Raw genomic sequence first — 21,104 nt, 5'->3', positions numbered from 1 at the left:
GTGGAACTGACAGAGCAGTGATATCAGCCACTTCTAAAGCCTCAGAAGGGATATCATGTTCTTTAGATCTAGAGAGAGCCAGCATCTTCCCTGACTGCCTTGTCCCACTGCCAGGGGGAGGCTATTACAAGTAAATGGCTGGGTAATAGGAGGAGCTGCAGAAGGGCCCGAGGAGCCCAAGCAGGTGGTACAGCTGGTGATGACAGGCTCAGTCTGTGGGAACAGTATGTGTGCTGGAGATAGCCAGGGAGAACCCATTTTAGCAAGAGCTGAGCAGACTCACAGTCACATGGCTCTGGCTCAGCTGTACAGCCTGAGCTTTAGGAAGCCAAGAGAACCAAGTTTTCAGAATTTGCATATTGCAGCTGAGTGACTCCACTGACTCCATTTCCTGAGGCCAATAAGTTGTTCTCATAGACCTGTTTCTGAAAGAATCACAAAATGGATGACAAACCCTCCAAATTTCTAATCTGATAGTGTATTTGAAATTGATGTTGAAATTGGGCAAAGATTCAGCTTGAGTATTTGATATGAAGTGCTCATTTCTGGCTAATGCTATTTCTGTTACATTCCTCCTTCAGAGCATGATTTAAGAGGACTGTCTGAGAGAAGGGCAATACAACTTGCTGACTCTGTGTTACCTCCTGCAGCATTTTGAATGCAGCTTAATTCCCCTGTGAAAAGAACTGATACAACCAGTCCCCACGAACTCTTCACACTTGACAGAAATACAAGTGAAGAGGGTGATCCATAATAATTAGGAAATTGGGATCAAAAGTGAGCAGGCTTAGCTCGATCTGTTTTGCTCAGAGGCAATACTGCAGCTTATAATACACAACTTAATTACTAGAGAACATCCTTTCTGCAAGTGAAGGCAATTTCCAGAGTGGAAAAGCTGCTATAAATATAGCTCTAAATTCTACTCAAAACTAGGTTAGGAGAGCATAAGCTTGAGTAGTATTTAAAAGAGTAAAAGGAGAATGTCATTAGTGTCCTATTTCTGGCATCACTCCTCAGTGGAAAGGCCATTGTAACCTATCTGCCCTCGTATGTCGTTCAGAAACAAGAAATCAAACACAAGATAGAAATGATGGTCCTTAAGACCCCTTTCCAAACAAAAGTGGTTGTCCTACTTAAGGGCAGTGGCAGACATCTTCAGCTCAGGGCTGCAGTTGTGCTGTCAAAGGCAGACTGAGCTATGTTTGTGTGAAGTCCTTTTGTGTGTCACAGCTACTTTGTTAATAAAAGTCTAAACTGCAGAAGAGGTCCATCCCCACATTTTTCTGCTTTTCCTCTTACTTCATACATGCACTTTACACTCTGTAGGCTCTGTTCAGTGGAGTTAAGACTCACAAGATGGAAGTAAATTTAAGATTTAAGGGTTATCTAATATGTTGTGTAAGAATAGTCTGACAAATGCAGAAGATAGCACATATCTTAGCATTTGTTTCCCTTTGTCTCTTACAACCCCCAATTTCATTGAGGATGAGATGTCAATAGTCATTACACAGCAGGGAGTTAATTACAGAAGTTACTGAGTTATATAATAGTGATTTCCAGATTTCCAGACTCAGTAAGGCGTATCTCATGACCAGGATTTTTGCTGGCCGCCTTGCTGTATAGTCTATACTAAACTTTTTTTTTCAGGGCACTGATTGAAATAGTTTTACCGAAAGAATTTTAGCACTGAAGTTCCCTGGTATCTGATGGATTTTTCCAGAACTAACCATTAGCAAGAGAAATTACAGTTTGCCATGCTTATATCTTATCCTGCTCTGAGGATAGTTCTTTCATTATATGGCCATAAAGTAATGGTACTTCTCTGCCTCTAAACTCTCTTGACAGAAAAGTGCTTAAAAATTCTATTTCTGGATTTGCTTTTTTTGTCCTTTGTAGGATTGGGATGAGGGGCATGGAGGGGTGCGAGGGGGTGTGGTTGCATTATCAGTTGTTTTATGTTTTGCCTCATTGAGTGCAGGTTCTTCAGCACTTCAAGACTTTAGAGTAATTTTCCTCTGTGTGGCAGTTAATTTTTTGTCAGTACTTGTTGGAGTATGTATTTTCTGCTGCTGTCTGGCATCAATATTTAGCACGTTTGAGTAGGACAACCTAAGCACCTAATGTACACATTTAATAAAAATCTGAACTGAGAAAAACAAGTCAAGGTCTCAAAGCTGAATCTCCAAATTATACCAGTGATGTTGAATTTGAACATCACTGTGTCTAATTGTTTAGCTTGTGGTGGCCACAGCATAATCCTTGTCCTTGAGTTAGGCACCTGTAAGTAAATGTGATGCAGAGCTACTCAAGATGCTTTAGGATGGGCTAATTTAGTTGCTTTTTTATCACACAGAGTGTATTACACTCACAACAGTAGTGCTTACTTGCATCATGCTGTGACTGGAGTAAGGCTTTTGCTTTCTGTTGTTCTACTTTACATAAATCAAGATTCTCTGGACTAAGAGGGTGGAGCATAGGAATGACTTACTAACTGAAAGCCTTGTACTTGGGAGGGAGGAGTTGCTGGTTCTGGTTTCTGTCCTGTTTCTGAATTCAATGTAATCATCAAATATTCTTTCTTATTTCTGCCAGAGTGACTGAAATGTGCCCATTTACAAATGGTAGCATGCAGGTGCAGTCAGAAGCAAGAAAGGTAGAGGCAGATTGCTCAGCAGGACGTTTCTGGCACATGTGTCTATGCTGTGATTCTGTGGGCACTGAGTACAACAATATGCACAAGGCACAGTTGGAGGAATTAGGTACATTGTGAACAAGATTTTGCCCATCTCCTAGAATTTCATGGTTATTTGACCGTGTTCTGTAGTTTGACAATGAGATTAGAGGGTGTTTTATAATTCTGAAAGGCAAAGATTTTGAAGGACAGATGAAATGAGATCATATATCTTTGCAATGACTTTTGGCAGTGTTTTGCAGAATTATTTTGCATATGAATTGTACCAGCTCTGTCTCTTTTTCTGACTTCCATTTCAGTGAGTACACGTTGAAGCTGGCAAAGAAGTCAAGAAGGTGTATCAGAGGGCACGATCTTGTTACATATAATGTTATGAACAACTACTTTGATTTACCTTAATGGTGATGCTTGTGCTCTTCCAGAAACCATTCTTCTTCACTTGGTAGAGAGCAAAATATGTATCACAAAATAGTAGAGTAGTTGCCACACCCATGAGTAAATAGGTTTAGTTCTTGCTCCATAGTGCAGGAAATTTTGAAAAAGAAAATAGTAAAAAATAAAGATATCCATAAGTGTTTTGACTACTCAGACTATTGGACAGAGAAGGAGAAATACACCTCTGTTCTCCAGTATGTGAAACATGATAAATACACTTGTAAGTGCTTTCTATATTTAGGCCTGCAGGTAGAAAAAAATACAGGAAAATACCCTGAGAATCTAAGTAGATCTTGGGTTATTGAACAATTGTGAAGTATTATGACACAAGCAGCTTTATATATTCCTATATATGTTTATATGTTATATATAAACATTATATATAAATATAAGCAGCCATATAAAAATATATAAAGATAACAAATATTTTTATTTGTTTAATATTTATTTACAAATATTCTATATAATATGTATATTTATATATATATATAAAAATATGAGCAGCTATATTCCTATATATATGTTCACAAAAACAGGCCCAAGTAACACTAGGGCAGCAGCTCAAAGGGAATTTTAGGAAGTTGGTAGCAAATAAACATCACTCAAGCTCCTAAATGGAGACCTGGTTTTACTGATTTAGTCCCATAGTACTCAAGTAATGGTAGCCACAGACACACTGGGAAGCTTCTGTGCTCTGGGTGGAACAGCACGAATTCTTTCCCAGCTGTTGCCAAGGTCCTGCCATATGACTTTATACTCGCTGATAGTTTATTTCTCCTTCAGAAACAGGAAAAGGGGGAGATTTCTGGACCTTTATCATGTTTCCTTCTCTAATTGCTGTATGAGCAGTTTGTCACCCAAAATAAACTGCAAAAACTTGCTTGCCCCAGGGGAGAGAGGATTCCTTCGTGCAGGCATTGTCTGTGTGTGCAGCATTCAAATTTCTCCTGTGTTCAGAATTGAATTGTGTGTTATAAGAGTTTTTCAAGTAGCTTGTAACATTTTTATGAAAACAGGTTACATAGGTTTCTTGTTTTAAAACCCATTTCTTGGTTCATTCCTGGGAGAGAACACAGCAATTCTGCCCCTGTGCTCATGCTCTTTATCTTTTGCTAAACAGAGAAAAGCAGATTATGGCTTTTGAGAGCTAAGCTTCAGCTTTTCTGCAGGACTGTGTGAGGGGGAACACGTTGCTTTGGTACCTTCAGTGCAAAAATGTTTAACTTGGGAGCATGTGTAAATAAGCTTAATACACTACCACAGTCACATAGGTGACTATTTTAGTTCAGTTTAAGTTTGCCAAAATAACACATACCAAGCAAAAGTAAAAGAGGCCATGCAACCTTTTGTAAAGTGCACTGGTTTAAATTAAGTTACTGCAGCCTTTTTTTAATGCAGACAAAGGCTGAGGTAAATGCTGTAACCAGCTGGAGAAGGGAGTTGTCAGTATCAGTGTACACTGCCAGCAGCATGGCTGACTTTATCAAGAAAAGGACTGAGGATTAGAAGGTTCAAAGGAGCTGCACTTCTTCCCACAACTGTTCTCTTTAATTGAGGAGGGGCTAAACTCAGATTGATTTTTGTCCAGATGGACTTGGACTATTGTACTGTGAGAGGCCACACTAAACAATTAATTGGAAGGTGTTTTTAAAAACTCCCTTTTTAAATTTAGCTCTGAAGGAAGAAGCTCACAGCTTGTCATAGATTCTATTCAGTCCAGGAATGAATATTACAGATCACTGCCTTGTAAAAGCACTTCTCCTGGCAGAGCAGTCAGCATTCCCCTGAAAGTTACAGTTACTCACTACCAGTTTGAAAAGAAGTCAGTTTGAAAAGAAGTCAGCGTGTAATTTCTAGTGCTGATAGTTCAGCAGGGCTCTTGAGCTGCATTTATGCAGACACTGAAAGAAAGCAATGACAGACCATGAACTATTCTTGAGGCTTTCACTTGCCCTGACGTATAATTCACATTTTTTCAAGGAAGTGTCCTGCGGCATTCCGAACAGCTGTATTGCTGAGTTTTGTCTCTTATTCTTAAAAAATAAACTTGTACAAACTTCTGTTGCTTTTTTTCCTTTTTTTTTTTTTAACTGATCAGTCTAATTTCTGCCTGCAATCACTGTTAAACTGCTAATAAGAATGCAGTAACTTAGGCAGCAACTTTTCTTTAGCCCGGAGAAAATAATTCAACAGTTCCTTTTCTAAAGGCACTTGATTCTACATTCCCAGAAATATTTTCATCATGGATATTTTTGTATTTACATTCAGTTTAGCATAATAAATACCTCTTTAAGGTGGCTTTTCCATTTTAGAGAGAATACATAATTGGACCATTTACTTGCATTATAAAATAACTAGAAAAGACAGCTTGTGTGCATGTAAGGTGTATCTTTGCTTAACCTTATCTACAAAACAGTTTTCCAGTACAAGATTTGGGGGTTTCATATCTAGTTTACATTCCCATAATGCATATCCCAAGATTTCCTTAGCATGTGCAAAGGATGACAAATATCAGTACTTCATACAACTATATTTAATAAGTTATTACAGAAAAAAATAAAGTTCAAACTACAAAGTTTAAGCAGTTGTAAGCAATAGCAGCATTGAGCTCCATGTTTAGTCACAGTACTGCAGTTCCATACAAGCATTAGTCCAAGCCAAAAAGGAAGAAGCCTTGTTAGAATTACTAGCAAAAACAATCTAAGAGAACATGTAATAAAAGATACAGTACATTTAAAATTAGTTGAAAAACAAGTACAGAGATCTTAGCTGTGAATGCTCTAAAAGTTATGTCCATTAGTTTGACAGTAAAATTACAAATATCTAATACTTTATACCCCAACAGAACTACATCCAGGAAAGAAAAAAGAGCAAAATTATCTCTTGTTAGCACCCTGGTTTTCTACTTACTGATGAACTTTTTGTCATGTAAATTTGAGTGTGTCAGACTTATGTGACCAATGTGATTTCTGACCAGCTACCCATTTGGGGTATAGAGTAGTCACTAACATGAATATAAAATACTCCGTGGTATGATAGAACACTATAGCAGCAGAGATTAAGAAGTTTGTCTGTTTTAAAAAAAAGAAAGGAAGGAAGGAAAAGAAAAAGGGTTTAGCTGACATCATACAAACCAGCAGAAAAGCAACTACATACAAGCCAGATTAAACAAAAGAGACATTTCTACAAATCTGTGACTAATCTTTCACTCATACCTTGCAAGTAGAGATGTCACAATACTGAAATATTAACATGGGAGCTTTTCCCAGTTAAGCGCCTTTTTTTTTTTGTCTTTTTTTTGTCTTTTTATTTTTTTTACTACTCTAACAGTGAAATCAGCAAAGTTATTTGCTAACTGCATATTTGCAATACAATTTGTTTTAGCCCATGCCTTGCTAGCAGGCTATAAAATACAAGCATGTCAGCAGAAATATAAGCATAAACTTTGTACCACTTAGCAGGAATTTTTTATTCCCTCTTCATTCCTTAATCTCCTTTGTTTGCAATTTGTGTACATTCCAACCAGTAGTACCTAATTTGAGTCTAAATTTTACTTCACTATTTGATCTAGTCTATACATTACTTACAGAACTGAACACACAGAGGATACACAATAGACCAACTCTGGGCACATTTCTTCCCACAAGTTACGGACGAGCCACTCTAACACTCGAGCAGAAGTTAAGTCTAAAAGGTCATCTGCAACTTGTGGAAGCGAGAGTTTTGTCTAGAGAAAGTCCTTGTATGCCCTGTTTACGCAACACCAGTTTTAGTCTGGATTGTTTCAGGTGCCAGAACAGAGTCACTGGCTTCAGGAAGGGGTTTCTTCTGGCTGCATAGGGAAACAAAGGTGATGGAAATGGAGGTGAAAAGCGTTTTGATACTGGCCCTTGGTATTGCCAATACAGAAGAAAAAAAGGACAAAGACACAAAAGAGGCAGAGAAGAACGGAGAAAGACAAAGAAGCTGAACGGATGTTCAGACGTGGTGGCAATATGAGTTACTGCATTGCTACCAGGGGATGGACAGAGAGTGTTTTGCATTAACTTGGCAGCTCCCACCCACGTGGGGCGGCTGGGTTAGGAAATGCTGTGGGCACTGACAGTCTGCTCCACGCTGCCACTGAGAAACGCATGCAGAGAGGGACTTGTGCAGGAAAGGGGCAATTTCGTTAAATAAATAACACGGTGGCAAAATACAATGAAGAATATATATTTTAGGAGGTTCAATCTAAAGCTATTGAAAAGAGAGTTTATTGAGTTCATGACAAGAAAAGTAATGAAGAATTATGCTGAATGGGCAGGGTCAAAAACCCATTGTTCAATAGATTTAGTTCCTTATAACGGCAATAGTATTTCATCAACACTGGTGGTGTATAAATCTAGACAGCGAACTGGTACTGTGACATCCCTATTATCTCCCTAAATCATTTTGATAAAGGAAAAGGCTTTTCAAAATATCACGTTTTTTCTGCTTCATTCTGTCATTTTATTGCCCAATTCTTTGTTACAATTTTCCAATCACTTTACATAACCAACCATTTTCATCATTGCCACACTATTGTAAACCACATCAGCAAGTTAATACATAAAGCTTTGCATTTCAAAAAACTAGACACTTTAGTAACAATATTACAAAGATTTTAGCTTCAAAAATAACTGAAAATGAAAAAAATAAACTTTTAAAGAATCAGCATCATAAAATTAATTTATTCCAAGTAAAAATACAAAATAATATTAATGACATTGACCAGATATGAAAGTCTCTCCCAGAAACAACTATATTAATGGTTGAGAAAGCACTCCTTAAAGAAAATACGAAATAAAAATGAAAAATATGTAAATATGTTTAATTTTTTTCTTAGCAAAAAATCTTTCTAAAAATAACAATGAAAATTTGTCTCAGTACAAAGGCTACATTACTATTGAAAAAATACCAGCATGAAGAAAAGGTACATATTTGACAGTAGAAAAATGATTTTAGTGAATCACAATGTCTAAAGTCTGCAATGAAAATAAATCTGCAATAAAGATTTATGCCTTTTTTCTTTTCATTTTTCTTTTTTTTTATACAAACAGTACAAACAGTATTGCACATAACAACAAATAGTCGAGGTTAGGTTAGCCTTCAAAAAAATCGACTAGTTCAAGTCTCACATCAGAAAAGGCCACAATAGGACCTGTTGTACCCAGGGGCTTCTTAGTCAAGTTGCAGTTCAGAACTCCATATTTTAAAAAATAACTTTTTTTTGAAGGACCCTCTTTTAATATAACATATTAACAACTCAGGGGCACATTCATTTACAAAACAAAAGGGAGCATGTCATAATTTAATAAACTAAAAAAAGTTCTCTTTAAAAAAATACAAACAGAAGAACTCTCACAATTCTGGTCAGTCGTGCATAATCACACTTGATTATAAATATACAAATTAAGGGAAAATATTTTTTCACCTTCTATTCACAACTTTCAGCACCAAATGGAGTTTGTGTTTACACCTGTTCTTTATGATGACTTTGTTTCAGATTTAATCCCACATTATGCTATATTGTACATCTTCCAGCTTCTCTCGCTCTCTTTCTCTCTGGGAGTATTTTTCTACATGAAAGAGGGGTATTTCTTCAAAAAGGTTTACTTTCACATAATTAGGTAGACTTCTGTAGGTTAGCTATGATCTTTAATATTACAGTTATAAAGCTCTAACTTCTTCATTTTCAAAAAAACTCAAATAAGCATGAAAAAAATAAAGTTACCCATCTGTTAAATCATTTTTCTTGCAGAATTAAATTAATATATATTTTTCTGAATAAACTTACTTAGAAAATATCATTTTCTTTCCTATATTTCAAAATTGAGGTATTGCAAAAGATCATGTCAGTCAGAAAGCATGCCTTTTTCTTTAAAAAAAATCATCAGCCAACTGTTGAAAACTGTCTAGATACAAAAAGTAGTGCATAACAAAATGTCTTGTACAGATGAAAAAAAACAGAAAAGACACCTGGGCTGGGAAAAGCAATATCACAAAACCGCCCAGAAGTAACTTCAAAAGGGATAATTATAATAAGCATTTTAAACCAGTAAAAAACTATTTTTTCTTTTTTTTTTCTCCAAAAACAGAAAAAATCCTTTCAAAGCCAATACTTGCAACTAAACATTGGGAAAACCAACTTACTAAATTAGACACAAAGAAGGACATCACAACAAACAAAACCCAGAACATTTAAATCTACTATGCGGTGTCATATCCAGTCAGATTGTCCCCAGAACTGCAAAAACAAAGGAGGAAAAAGAAAAAAAAAATAGTGTACACATTCTCACAATCATTAGTATACCAAGTGTGTTTATATTTATATGCTATCTGCAGCCCCATAGTTCATGCTAAAAAAATGTCCACTGTGTTAGCAGGTCTTAATTGTATTCAAGCTTCACAGGATACATCCAGGGATTAGAGAGATAACGCCACATCCACAGAGCAGACATCTCATGTTACTTTAATATGTAGACATTTCTTTAGCACCACTGTGTTTCCTAACTTCCTTAAATGTGCCTAGGTTAGTAGTTTGACAGACTATCTAATCGGTAGTGTATGTACGCCAGCATGAGCTCTTTGGTTTTCTGGACAAGGTCTGCAGCTACGTAAATGATGCAAGCATTAGGAAAGATTGTAATTAAGAGCTCATTTCTGTTTATGTACCTGTTATGAACTGTCAAAAATGTGTTAATGTCAGATACAGAGGCTTTAACAGTTAAGTTTGATCACAGTACTAGACATAATCACTTTACTATATAAAATAAATTGCACAATATATAACAGAGCACCGCAAAGTACTTCATCTACCATCCACAAATTTTTTTTTAAGAATATCCTACAGCTAGTTTTTATATTTGTTGTAATATAGATCATTCTGTAATGGGCTGATCCTAATTTCAGAAGCATTACATTTACTGAGGCATGCCTTCCTCCAGTCAGTAATCAATTTTTTTTGTTACTGAGCATTTTGTAGCCTACGTAGATTCATAATTTGTGCATTGTGGGAAGGTTTTATATTAGACATATATAAAATTTATTGCATGCAGCAACCTGATTAAGTAAACATGCAGTCAAAAAATATTGACCTTCCTTGGAAGCTTTTCTGTATGCTATACTGATCTCCTTTCAGCAGCCATCACTATTTTAATCACATATTCATTTTTAATTGATACCCTAGCCTGAATAGAGTATTATGGTATTAGTAATACCATTTTAATAGCAGCAAAAGCTATTGCAGCATACATTTACATAACACTAAAAGACCTAACAGAACAAAACAAAAAAACCCAACAAAACAGAACAAACAAACAAAAAAAACCCTCAGCAAAATAAAAGAAAAAAGTCTGATCCAGCTTATGAGGTATCATCCTTACAAGTCAAAATCGAGAGCAACTAAAGGCTTATTTTCTTTAAGGGTTATTACTATTCTAAATGACCCAAACTAATGATTGCTGAATATCTGTTTAAGTTTTTGCTACATCTGCCACCTACTCGTGAATATTACCTTTGGTAAGTCATCTGCTAGGGGCAAGTCTAAATTTCTGAAAATAAGTGCATGCTCCAGTTTAAAAATAAAAATAATTATAATTACAATAAAAAAATCTTTATCACATACGCATCAGCCTAGTGAAGACTGATGAGAATGGCAGTCTACATAATGTCACTAGTGACAAGTCTTGTGTAGGAAATTAAGGTACCAAGCAGATGTTTGTGTGAATCAAAGTGCAAAATCAGTACAGTTACACTCTGCCGGTTTGTATTATACTGGACACTGAGTTCAGTAATGTGACTGTAAATAATAATAATAGTAATAAAAAGACCCATATCTTCATTAAAGTCGAGGACGAATGCACAGATTTCCAGAACACTAAGCCCTGAGGCAGCGCTCTCTTTTCACTCAATTTTATTTACTCCAGTACTTCTTGCTGGGTGCAGCCGGGGTTCAGCTCCAGCGGAACGGGACGTGGCGGGGTCGGTCACCTCCCTCCTTTACCAGTGGTTTGTGGAACTCCCGCCCAGCACGAGAGTGTATGCTGGCCCAGCAGTATTCACAGTAATACTGCAAACAGGTAACATTGGCACAAAAGAACGGAGCAAATTTTCCACCACAGCGAGTGCCCTGGCATTCATCACACATCTGATCATCCAGCACATATGGCTTCACTTCCACCTGCACCAAGGACAAGAAAACAACTGTAAGAATGTTTCATAGTTTTGCTAAGCGACAACACAAACCCCAATATTTTAATTTTTTCTGTTTCTTCTGACGGGTTTCAGCTGATGCAGTATTAATCCAAGAGGCTGGCAGTTAAATTTTCATACCATGCGCTTTACCCATCAGAAAATATCAAGAAAGAAGGGTGTGCTTTTGTAACTATTCAACATTCCTTAGAAAAGCAGGACTGATGCATGATTAGGCACTTGCAATAATGCTATTACAGACATTGAATATGTTCCTATGAATTGTGCCTACTTATTTAAACTGAGTGTTCATTCAGTACAGGGAAATCATCAGTTCATGCATGTCTAATTCTTATGGCTCTCTGATGCTATTTATTAAGTGGTTTAAGTACAATCAACTGCACTAGAAAAGATAGAAAAATTAAAGTATACATGTGCTAGCAAGTGCTAGTCCAGCACAATTTGTATATTGCAAGGAAAACCTGAGCCTAGTAACAACACTTAAATACACAGAGGTTTAAAGAAACATAGAATAAAATGTTAAGCTGAAAGACAAGAAACATTCTACAAAATAGCTTTATGCTGAATTTACTTCAGCTTATCCTGATCACACTTCAATAAATGTTACTCCTTTGAAATAAAGCTTCTATACTAAGTTGTATTTCTTGCCTAAGGAACAGCTTGGGCTGCCAATCTATTTTTTTTAATTACACCCTGCTACTAGTATTGCATGGAACAAGTCTGAATAACTGCCATTTTGCATATCAGATGCCATATCACTAAAATTAGAAGCATCATGTAAAATAAAACAGCGCTGTCTCAAATGATATTGGAAGAAAGCAGGTCCAATGTCCAGCACAGCTCTAGATCCCCACCTACTCAAATTTCCCAAGCATGAATTGTGAAGGTCTCAAATGTAGTCTCTTTCTATCTCTCTCTGTCTCATCTCTTCTTGTATTGGTTACTAGTGAAATAATTTTAAGAAAGTTGGCTGTGCCATTCAGGGATTTGAATCTATTAGATTAAAATTTAAGAACATATCAAGAGACTTCATACTTCTTCAAACTCACACATAAATCTATTTTTAAAATAGATAAAAGATAACTAAATAAATTATCAGTCCACCAAATGAAAAAGAACATACTGATGAAAAAAATTACTAGCTAGTGACCTTTTGTGGCTTTAGCCTAAAGCTTAGAAAGTACCCTTTAGCAAGCATGGCTGATGTATAAATCTCAAAGGGTTCAACATGTGATTAATACTCCAAAAGTAATCTTCTTAATCTCTCTGAAAGATTTTTCAGAATCTAATGGACAAGAAATGTTTAGGAATAGCCTTGTCATAGTTAATGTAATATGGTGCAAAGCACCATACACAAATTGTTTGAGGAATTGTAACTCCATGACCTTCTTGAAACTGAGAAAAAGTACAATTCAGATTTGTAAGGATAAAGTCAAAATAGTTTGAACTTTGCAGCTGTGTAGCTTTATATGCATATTACACATAATAGACACACCCAGTACCTGTTAAACTGACTTCTGGAGAAACCATTTACACCAGATTAAGGAGAAAACAAACCATCCCTATCAGAAAAATACATAGCAGCAGTCCATGCCATGTGTCCTTTTGAATAATTCTAAATGCAGAGCCCTCAAAGTATGGATGTTGTTTGTATGTGTAATCAAGAGGTGAAGACAGAAGCTCTAAAGGAAAAAAAAATCTGGATAGTAAGTAATGCTTTCTTTTAATGTGTTCAAGTCAAATTTCAGTGAATTCTGTAACTTTACTCCATATTTGAAAAGCCCTTTAGAGATTTCACATGGACTGAAAAAAATAATCTCATTTCTCCCCCTACTGCCCATCAAGCATCTCTTGGCATTTGGCTTTAGTTAAATAATTCTGAAGACTTTTGAGGTCAGCATTACCTATTTTAATTGCTATAAACCTGTTCTTTAAGGACCTCAGCTCTAGACATACACTGCTGACAGAAAATGGCCTAATAATAGCAAAACTGTCAGAAGCTACACAAGTAGTCACTAAACTAAACTAAAAGCACAATGAACAAACAACTAAAGGAAGAAAAAGAAGCTGGGAAATGCTATGGAATTTCACCCATGGAATTCAAAAGAGAACTAAGGACAAATGAGCTTACAATCAACTATTTTCTGGGTTTAGCACTAAACAGTTATTTAAGATGTTTAAAGTATTTTTTCACTCTGCTTTAGATGCTTAAATAAGCTTTCAAAAAATTGACAAATGTCATCTGAAAAACAGAACTTACACTTCTGTTCAGAGCTTACCTTGTGTTCCAACACAATGCTAATAAAGATTTATTAAATACCTGTACAGTCTGGTAACAACCATTGTGCTCCATGCTGTTTTACTTACCCGTTTATCAATGTCATTGTGTTGGAGCTGGACAAAGCGAGCACTGATAGCAGCAATATAGCTCTGCTGATTGGAGAAAGCCACTCTGCCAGCACCTTTTGGGTACTTCAGCTCTGGGTCTGTATCAATGCCAGCATAGCAGACACCTCCATATAAACGGTCCATAATCATTGCCAATTCAACTGCAAGAAGTCAATTGTTAAATATAATAGATTTAACATAAATCATGGTGTTGCACTTGGATGGTTGCATTTTAAAAAGCACCATTTGCCTTATCAGATGTGTCTTCCAAAGTCTAAAATTCCAAAGTAAAACACAGATTCAATCAACCTTACATGAATTATAGTAAACTATAAAGGCAAAAACCAGAATCTGTAAAAAGTTGATGTAGCTGAAGTGAGGAAAAAAAAATACAGACTTATTCTGTTAAAATAGGTATCAGATGAACAAGAATTTACAATATTGCATATTAAAGCTCAGATACTTGGTACACTTTTTAATGTTACTGTACATGTAAGATCACATAGGAATATTCCTGTTTGTAGAATCTGATATTTTGCCCTAAGTACTAAGGTTCAAAAGATCAAATATGTGTTTCACATTTGAAACAAAAACGTGTGAAACATCCAAAGTTCCTGCAGCTAAAGCAATCCTACATTATAGATGCAATTTAAAAAGGGTATTTTGGTAGAACATTATCTTGGTTGTGGATTTTTGAAATGGATTTTGCTTTTTATATTATTAACAATAACTCTAAAGAAGTTACAAATATCACTCATAAAGTCAGACAGTTAAGTGCATGGCTGAGGAACATACAGAAGGAAAGTTAAGGGAAAGAACTGAAGGAAGTAGTAAAGAGGCTGAAGGAAACAGGGAAGAGCCATTTAAATTGTGCAAGGTTATATGGCCACTGAGCCAAGCTCTCTGTAAAACCTCATAGGCCAACAAATGTATCAGATGGACAATGCAAGAACTGAGACCTGTGCAGGCCCTGCCAAGTCAGCCATTTTATAGTGTCTGACTAATGTGTGAAAACACTTTCTGTAGCAAGTCACCATTTAACTACCCAAAATAAAATTTAAACTCACAAATACAAAACATTTAAATTCCCATAGTTGTCCCAAAATTCTCATTAGTAAATTCACTAAAAATATGTGTTTGTATAAATCTGTGTGCAGGTAAGACCATATGCTAATTTGTTCATTTGCAACAAGCAAACCAATATCTGACTCATTCTACCAAACAGGTAATACTTTTGCTCCAAGAAGTAAGGAAAAACTACCAGCATCATGTAATGATAAATAGATTCTTCTGCTTTCTAACTATTTGGAATCATCACTTGGGTAGTGGTCTCACAAAGTGACAGTACAGAATAAACATCATGAACACAATTACAATAGTAGCTCCACTAAGTCACTCTTGCCAACAGAGAAAGAATATATAGGATTTCAGGGCAAAGAAACCAGGCAGTGCTCAAATATCTTAGGAAGAACTTCTGTATCTGATCTTTAAAGCTGCAAACAAGAAGAAATTGAAACTGTTTGTCTGCTTTGGAGAAGTTACCTATTTAAAGGCATCGTTTTTCAAATGTAATGCATTTCAAATGTGATCCGTGACAGGCCAAATGGCACACAGTTTTATAAAGGCAGTCATTAGGAATGAGCTAATGTTTAATTGTTACTATTTACATAATTACTACCTTACAGTTGGCATTATTTTAAGATGATGAGGAAAGTGAAAACTGCCAAGAAATCTAGAATAAGAGAAATCTTACTGTCAGCAATGGCTGGGGGATGTTGGTAGAGTTTGCCAAAAGACTCAGGATCAGGCACAATATAAAGTGAGAAGCTGAAGTTCCAGTGGGCTGGAAAGTGGCTGCTGAAGGAAACTGAGGCTACAAGGAAAGTCTTTCTTCCAGACAGTGACTGAGAGGCCTTATCTACTACAGTTTTCCAGGATTAGGATTAGGGTTGAGCCGATAAGACAAACCATGCAGCTGCCTTGGAGTGAGGATGGAAAGGGAGTATAAACAGAAGTGAGGGCTGCCAAAAGATCTGGCTAGGAGAAATGTTTTAAATTACTTCATGACTCTGTCATTGGCTCACCAAAAATGTCAGGATTTAGAAGAAAGGAATTTGGGTTGAGCTACAATTGGGAGCAGTCCTCAAATGGGGCCTTCAAAATGAGGACTGCCAGGAGTCCTGGGCTGGGATAAATCTTTCCTCTGGCCAAAACCTAAGGAGTCTTGTCTATGGCTCTGCAAATAAAAGTGAAGAAAAAGAGCTGAGGGTGAAGAAAAAAAATTGAGGGAAGGAAGCTACATTAGGAGTAAGTCTGAAAAATGCTCTTTCACGTGAGGCCACCAAGAGACCTCTGGTGGGAGAAAATTTTCTTCGGGACAATAGTTGAGAGGCCATATCCATAGCTCCATGGAAGAATTAAGGTAATGGCTGAATAAAAGGGAACAGAAATCACAGGGCTGAGGTTGGAATTGGTTTGGAAAGGGTGTGGGAGAAGGGTCTGGTCTTTGTCTTCTAGTTAAAGGATAGGGAAACCTGTCGGTGGCCCAGCAAACAAATCAGGGCTCAGATTAAGACGGTCTACATTACAAAAAAAACCAGCCAAGATCTAGGATATTATGCAAAGCCAGGGAAAGCTCTTTCTACTGGCAATCCTAATTAGTAACCTTATTTAAAAGATAAAAAAACTGTCACCGTTTGTATTTTGTAAAAATGAAGATACTCCTTGTCTTAGAAAGCAAGCTGTGATTTTTGGGAAACACAAAGTCCATTTTCTGATCTTTTATAGATGCTGTTTCTCTTTCCTCATCTTTTCTGCTTAGTCTGCTACATGTCCTACATTTTTCTTCTACTCACCAGCTCGGAGAGGCCGTGGAACTCCTCCCACAAAGATTGTTTTTCTTGGATCCAGTGGCTGAGACCCATCCATCACAAAGTCACTGTCACTTAGGTTCCAAGGTCGAATTTGCACCTGTATTAAGGATCATTTTTAGCAGAGGAACTTGGCCACTTAACTAAAATTAAGAAAAACATGTAAAATCTTCCTACAATTAAAAACAAAATCTGAACTTTTCAAAAGCAGTAAGTTGGTTTTATAAGAATGAAGACAATTTGAGAATGTGTGTTATTGAAGTATCTGAAAGAAGGGGGACAACTCATTTATCACCTCTAGAGGCCAGGCTTGAGTTAAGTGTCCTCATGACAAACTCCAACGCTCATTAATTCTCTGCCCCTAATCGCTATCATAGGAAGAAACCTGTGAAAGGAAGTTTTCAGAACATTTTACCATGTATGTAGAATTACAGCTGCAGTTTGGGCTTTTGGCTTTCCTGAAATCACATACAGTAATCCATAAATTTAAAAGCACTGATAGGAGCTGATAAAATTACTTTCCGTGCTTGGATACGAAAGGAATTTGTATAATACGTGAATGCCTATTTCTATTGAGCAGCAAGCAACACAGCTGATAAGAAATCTTCAGATTAAACAGAAAAAAACTGCTCAGAAGTTATTTAGATAAAGCTGTTCATTAATCTATTTTTTTGATCCTAGGAATCACACAAGCCTGCTCACTGTGCTGCAATCCTGGGTTGTTCATTCAACTCTGCAAGATTTTTAATAGTACTTTTAAAAGGCAGCATATTTTTTATCTTATTTGCCTGCAGTTTTCACCTCATTTGTATATCTCCATAGGCACAAAAAAGGACCAGCATTAAGGAATGCTAGAGATGTGTACAATAAAAACAGGCTACCATCTTCTATTCTGCTACAGCTGTCTGCAACAGTTGATTTTACCCCATAGTTTCTATAAGGCAAATGAGGCCTAAATTATAAATTTATTAGCTATTGAATGCATAAAAATAATAATTAAAAAACCTAACAAAATACAGGGGATATTTGATGCTATCTAGATTTTGATTTGGCAGGGTTAAGTTTCTTCATCACATAAGGTTTTCTTTTCTCTCAAATCAAATAGATGAAAAATTACCATTCCATTGTTTTACAGCTAACACTGTAAAAGGCACACATTCCTCAAGCATACCAAGAGTACCAAATATAAAAGTTAATTGAACATGTCATTTATCAGAAAAACACAAATTTTAAAGCCATGGTATGCTGATACAGGAAGTCAAGTCAACGTAACAGCAAGGTCAGAAACAGGGAGTGACAAGTAATTAACTCTAAGTATTGTTTATTTATTTATGAGCTGAAAAGAGTAACAGCAAATGGGTTAGCAACCAGCATAACTGTTATGGCATAAGCTGCTTACTGGTTTATCCTTGATTGTGGGACTTGACACACATAGGTAAAGTTTTCCATCTTCTTCCAGACAGGCATCTATCAGAGCTTGTACAGAACTTTCTTCCTGGAACAGCAGAAAGGCGTAGCCTTGGAAAGGATAAGGGCACAAGAAAGAAAAGCAACAGATCAATTTATAGAACATTTTTAAACAAACAAACCAGAGAAATGGGTAAAATATACAAATTACAAATAACTGTTGAGGTTGGTAGTTTGTTTCCATAAATTAAATTCACCCCCTCATTACAGATCCCCATGGTACTGATTTCAGAATAGAGACGAGTATTTACTGCATCTGAGGATGCTTATTTGATTAATTAATTATTCTGAGCAGTGAGAATATAGGCTGGTGAATGAGGGTTTCTATTATCCAACAACTGTATTGGGCTATTTATCAGTGGTATCTACCGGTATCAGTGATTAACATTTTACAATGGAGGCACAAAATATGTACTTACTATATGCAATTAATAAAGTCTAGAAGAGGGCTAAGAAAGTGGATAGATAAACAGGAAACTATTCTATGCATACACGCCTAAATATGATAAAATTGTTCACTAAAAACAGTAAAGCCCAGTGAAAAAGAACAACATGCTTTGTGCTTTACTATTAATAAAAGACCTGCTGTTGTTACTTGTATTTAAATAAAGCAGTTCAAAATAAAGAAGAAAGTCTACTAAAATTCATGTCAACTAAAGTCTAAATTCAAGTCTACTAAATTTCATGTCATTCAGAATTTTAGGACTTTAGATTAGCCAGTAAACCTAAGTGAGTAGCACTCAGTGCTTTGCTGAATGCAGCTGCCAAAAAAACTTTCTTGAGTTCTATTTAATGTTGTTAAATCTACATGAAGAGCTGACCCAAGCAGCCCATGCTTCTGCTACCTGAGAAGTGAAACTAATACAGCACTCTGCACTCAGCAAAGCCAGGTAACTACAGGCTGCTGGATCACTGCAGCTGCCTGGCCAAGAGGACTCCCATGGAGCAGGCACTGCTTCTCTGCTCCACACTCACTACAGCACAGCTTTCTCAATGCGAACATGTTGGGTGTGACCTTTGTCATTTGCCACTTTTGTGTCTTTTTTGGGGGGGGTTTCTAGATCATTGTGAGGGGTTACACGTATGGTAGATGGTGTTGATCGCTCTTTGGGGGTACAGTAGATGATATGATCATAATTTCCCCAAACAGTTAAAATTAACCAAACAGTTAAAATTAACCAAACACGAAATGTTTTTGTTATTTTTCTCTGGTTGCTAGATTAGAAGAGTAGTCCAAGCTGGTGCAGTTTCAGTTTTCTAACCTGAGGCTAGAGCCTGCCATGAAGTTCAGTGAGGTAAAAGCTCCTCACTTCTTTAGACCTCTGTGAATAAACCATTCTCCTGGATCCACCAAAGACACAGAGGCCGTTTACAGAGCAGCCTTGTGCTAACCTAGAATAGCAGGAGGCTGGACTAGCATGACATGATGTCCAGCACTACTTCAACACCTGGGAACTGCACATCTATTCCAATCACTTAAGGATTTCTGGTACTGAAGAGTAACAAAGATTACATGAAAATGAAAAATAAAGAACAGAACTTCAGATAATATTAGGATCATAGAAGTTGATATGGTCAAGAAAGATACCTGCCAAAGTTAAAGGTATTTTTACTCATTTTCTAGAAGCACATAGGCATGCAGAAACCTTAAATTCAGAAGGGTGCAGCTTTTCTCCATGAGCAGTTCTAGGCATTGTTACTACTGAAGACTTACCCTCTTCATCACAATGCCACTGTTCAGAGCTGCATCTACTTGTTTATCTAGGAAAACATGTACTTCCATGGATGCACCTCATTGATTGGAACTGTCTAGCAGAAAATGCACTTTGAATTCAGGCTCCACTATAAAAAAATAAATTGGACAATACCTATGCCAAAATTGGCATTGAATAAAGAATTATCACACACTAGGTGCAATTTAGCAAATGCTGAAAGTTGCTTCAAATTCCCCAGCATCATGTGCTTTAGTAGGTTCTCCTATCCATGCTTCACAAATATTGTATCACTTTAAAAAGCATCAATTTTTTCCCAAGAAGTGAAAGATTTGATAAACCTCAAAATTTTAATGCCCTATGGCAGAATTTTGGTAGCACACTGTGGTAGTAGTTTGCAGTCAGACTTCAGCAGTGCTCCTTTCTTACCTCATCTCACATTCCAAAGGTTTCAGGGCTCAAGGGACTGCCCTTGACTCACATTCCATAAAGTAAAAGAAGCAAGATATTTGAGGCCTCAAAAACCAGCAACCTGACTACAGCTGACTGTTCTCTATCCACAGATATTTGGATTCTTGGCAGGGGAGAAGCAATCCAGCTCCTCCTCTGCTGTTGGTACAACACATCACTGAAGTGCTGCCAATAAGCATTGGAATTCTCTGGGAAAAGGCAACAATGTATTTTGGTGTAAGAAAAGTCCCTACAACTTTTCAAAGGGTACAGCAGAGGGAGGATAAGGAGAAAATTAATTTCCCTAGTTTATGAATCCAGCCAAGGAGATCCTTGACCCTGAGCAAGCTCCTTTGTACATGTCCTATTCTGACATCTAAACAGTGACACAATTTCCATATGAAAGGGTAATTTAGTCCAGTTGGTCTAATTTCAGTTAACCTTGCTGAGAATAAACTGAAAAATCTGGCATACTCACTGTGTCCCACAAACTCGAAACAAGGTTGCCACTTGAAATGCAAGATACACTTGGAACTAAATAAAGTTGTCTGGCAAAAGCATTTTTGCCAGCCTAAGCAGTAAAAAAAAAAAAAAAAAATAAATCTCTATTTCAATTAATAGCAACATTGGCATATCTCCTCTAATGATGGGAACTTTTCTGTATTACTGAAAGCACAGTTTGTAATAAGACTTCAGTGACCTCCTTCTTCAAAACAAACACACTAGATCGAAAGTGTATTAAGGTGCCTATTCTGCCTTTCTAATAAAGATCTTGATATTCATACTTTATGTTAAAAACTAGCACATTGGTACAAATTACAGGCAGTCATACTGGAGTTTTAGCTAATAGTGCATTAT

General features: G+C 36.6%; 1 protein-coding gene across 11 annotated transcripts in view; it reads right to left on the bottom strand.

Moving 5' to 3' along the window:
• Window positions 1-5,642: 5,642 nt before the first annotated feature.
• CPEB3 (cytoplasmic polyadenylation element binding protein 3) overlaps window positions 5,643-21,104 on the bottom strand; it is an 81,729-nt gene continuing 66,267 nt past the window's right edge. For all 11 annotated transcript variants that reach the window (XM_021536466.2, XM_021536468.2, XM_021536474.2 and 8 more), the window contains 4 exons: window positions 18,017-18,135; window positions 16,603-16,717; window positions 13,727-13,908; window positions 5,643-11,327 (listed from right to left, as the gene is read on the bottom strand). In XM_021536466.2, coding sequence (XP_021392141.1) covers window positions 11,100-11,327; window positions 13,727-13,908; window positions 16,603-16,717; window positions 18,017-18,135 — 644 coding nt within the window. In that variant the 3' untranslated portion in view covers window positions 5,643-11,099. The remainder of the gene's footprint in view (window positions 11,328-13,726; window positions 13,909-16,602; window positions 16,718-18,016; window positions 18,136-21,104) is intronic.

This window comes from Lonchura striata, chromosome 7 (assembly GCF_046129695.1).
Source record: "Lonchura striata isolate bLonStr1 chromosome 7, bLonStr1.mat, whole genome shotgun sequence".
In the NCBI taxonomy this organism is placed as follows: domain Eukaryota; kingdom Metazoa; phylum Chordata; class Aves; order Passeriformes; family Estrildidae; genus Lonchura; species Lonchura striata.
The sequence above is the reverse complement of the archived record's forward strand: the minus strand, read 5'-3'. Positions and strand labels throughout refer to the sequence as shown.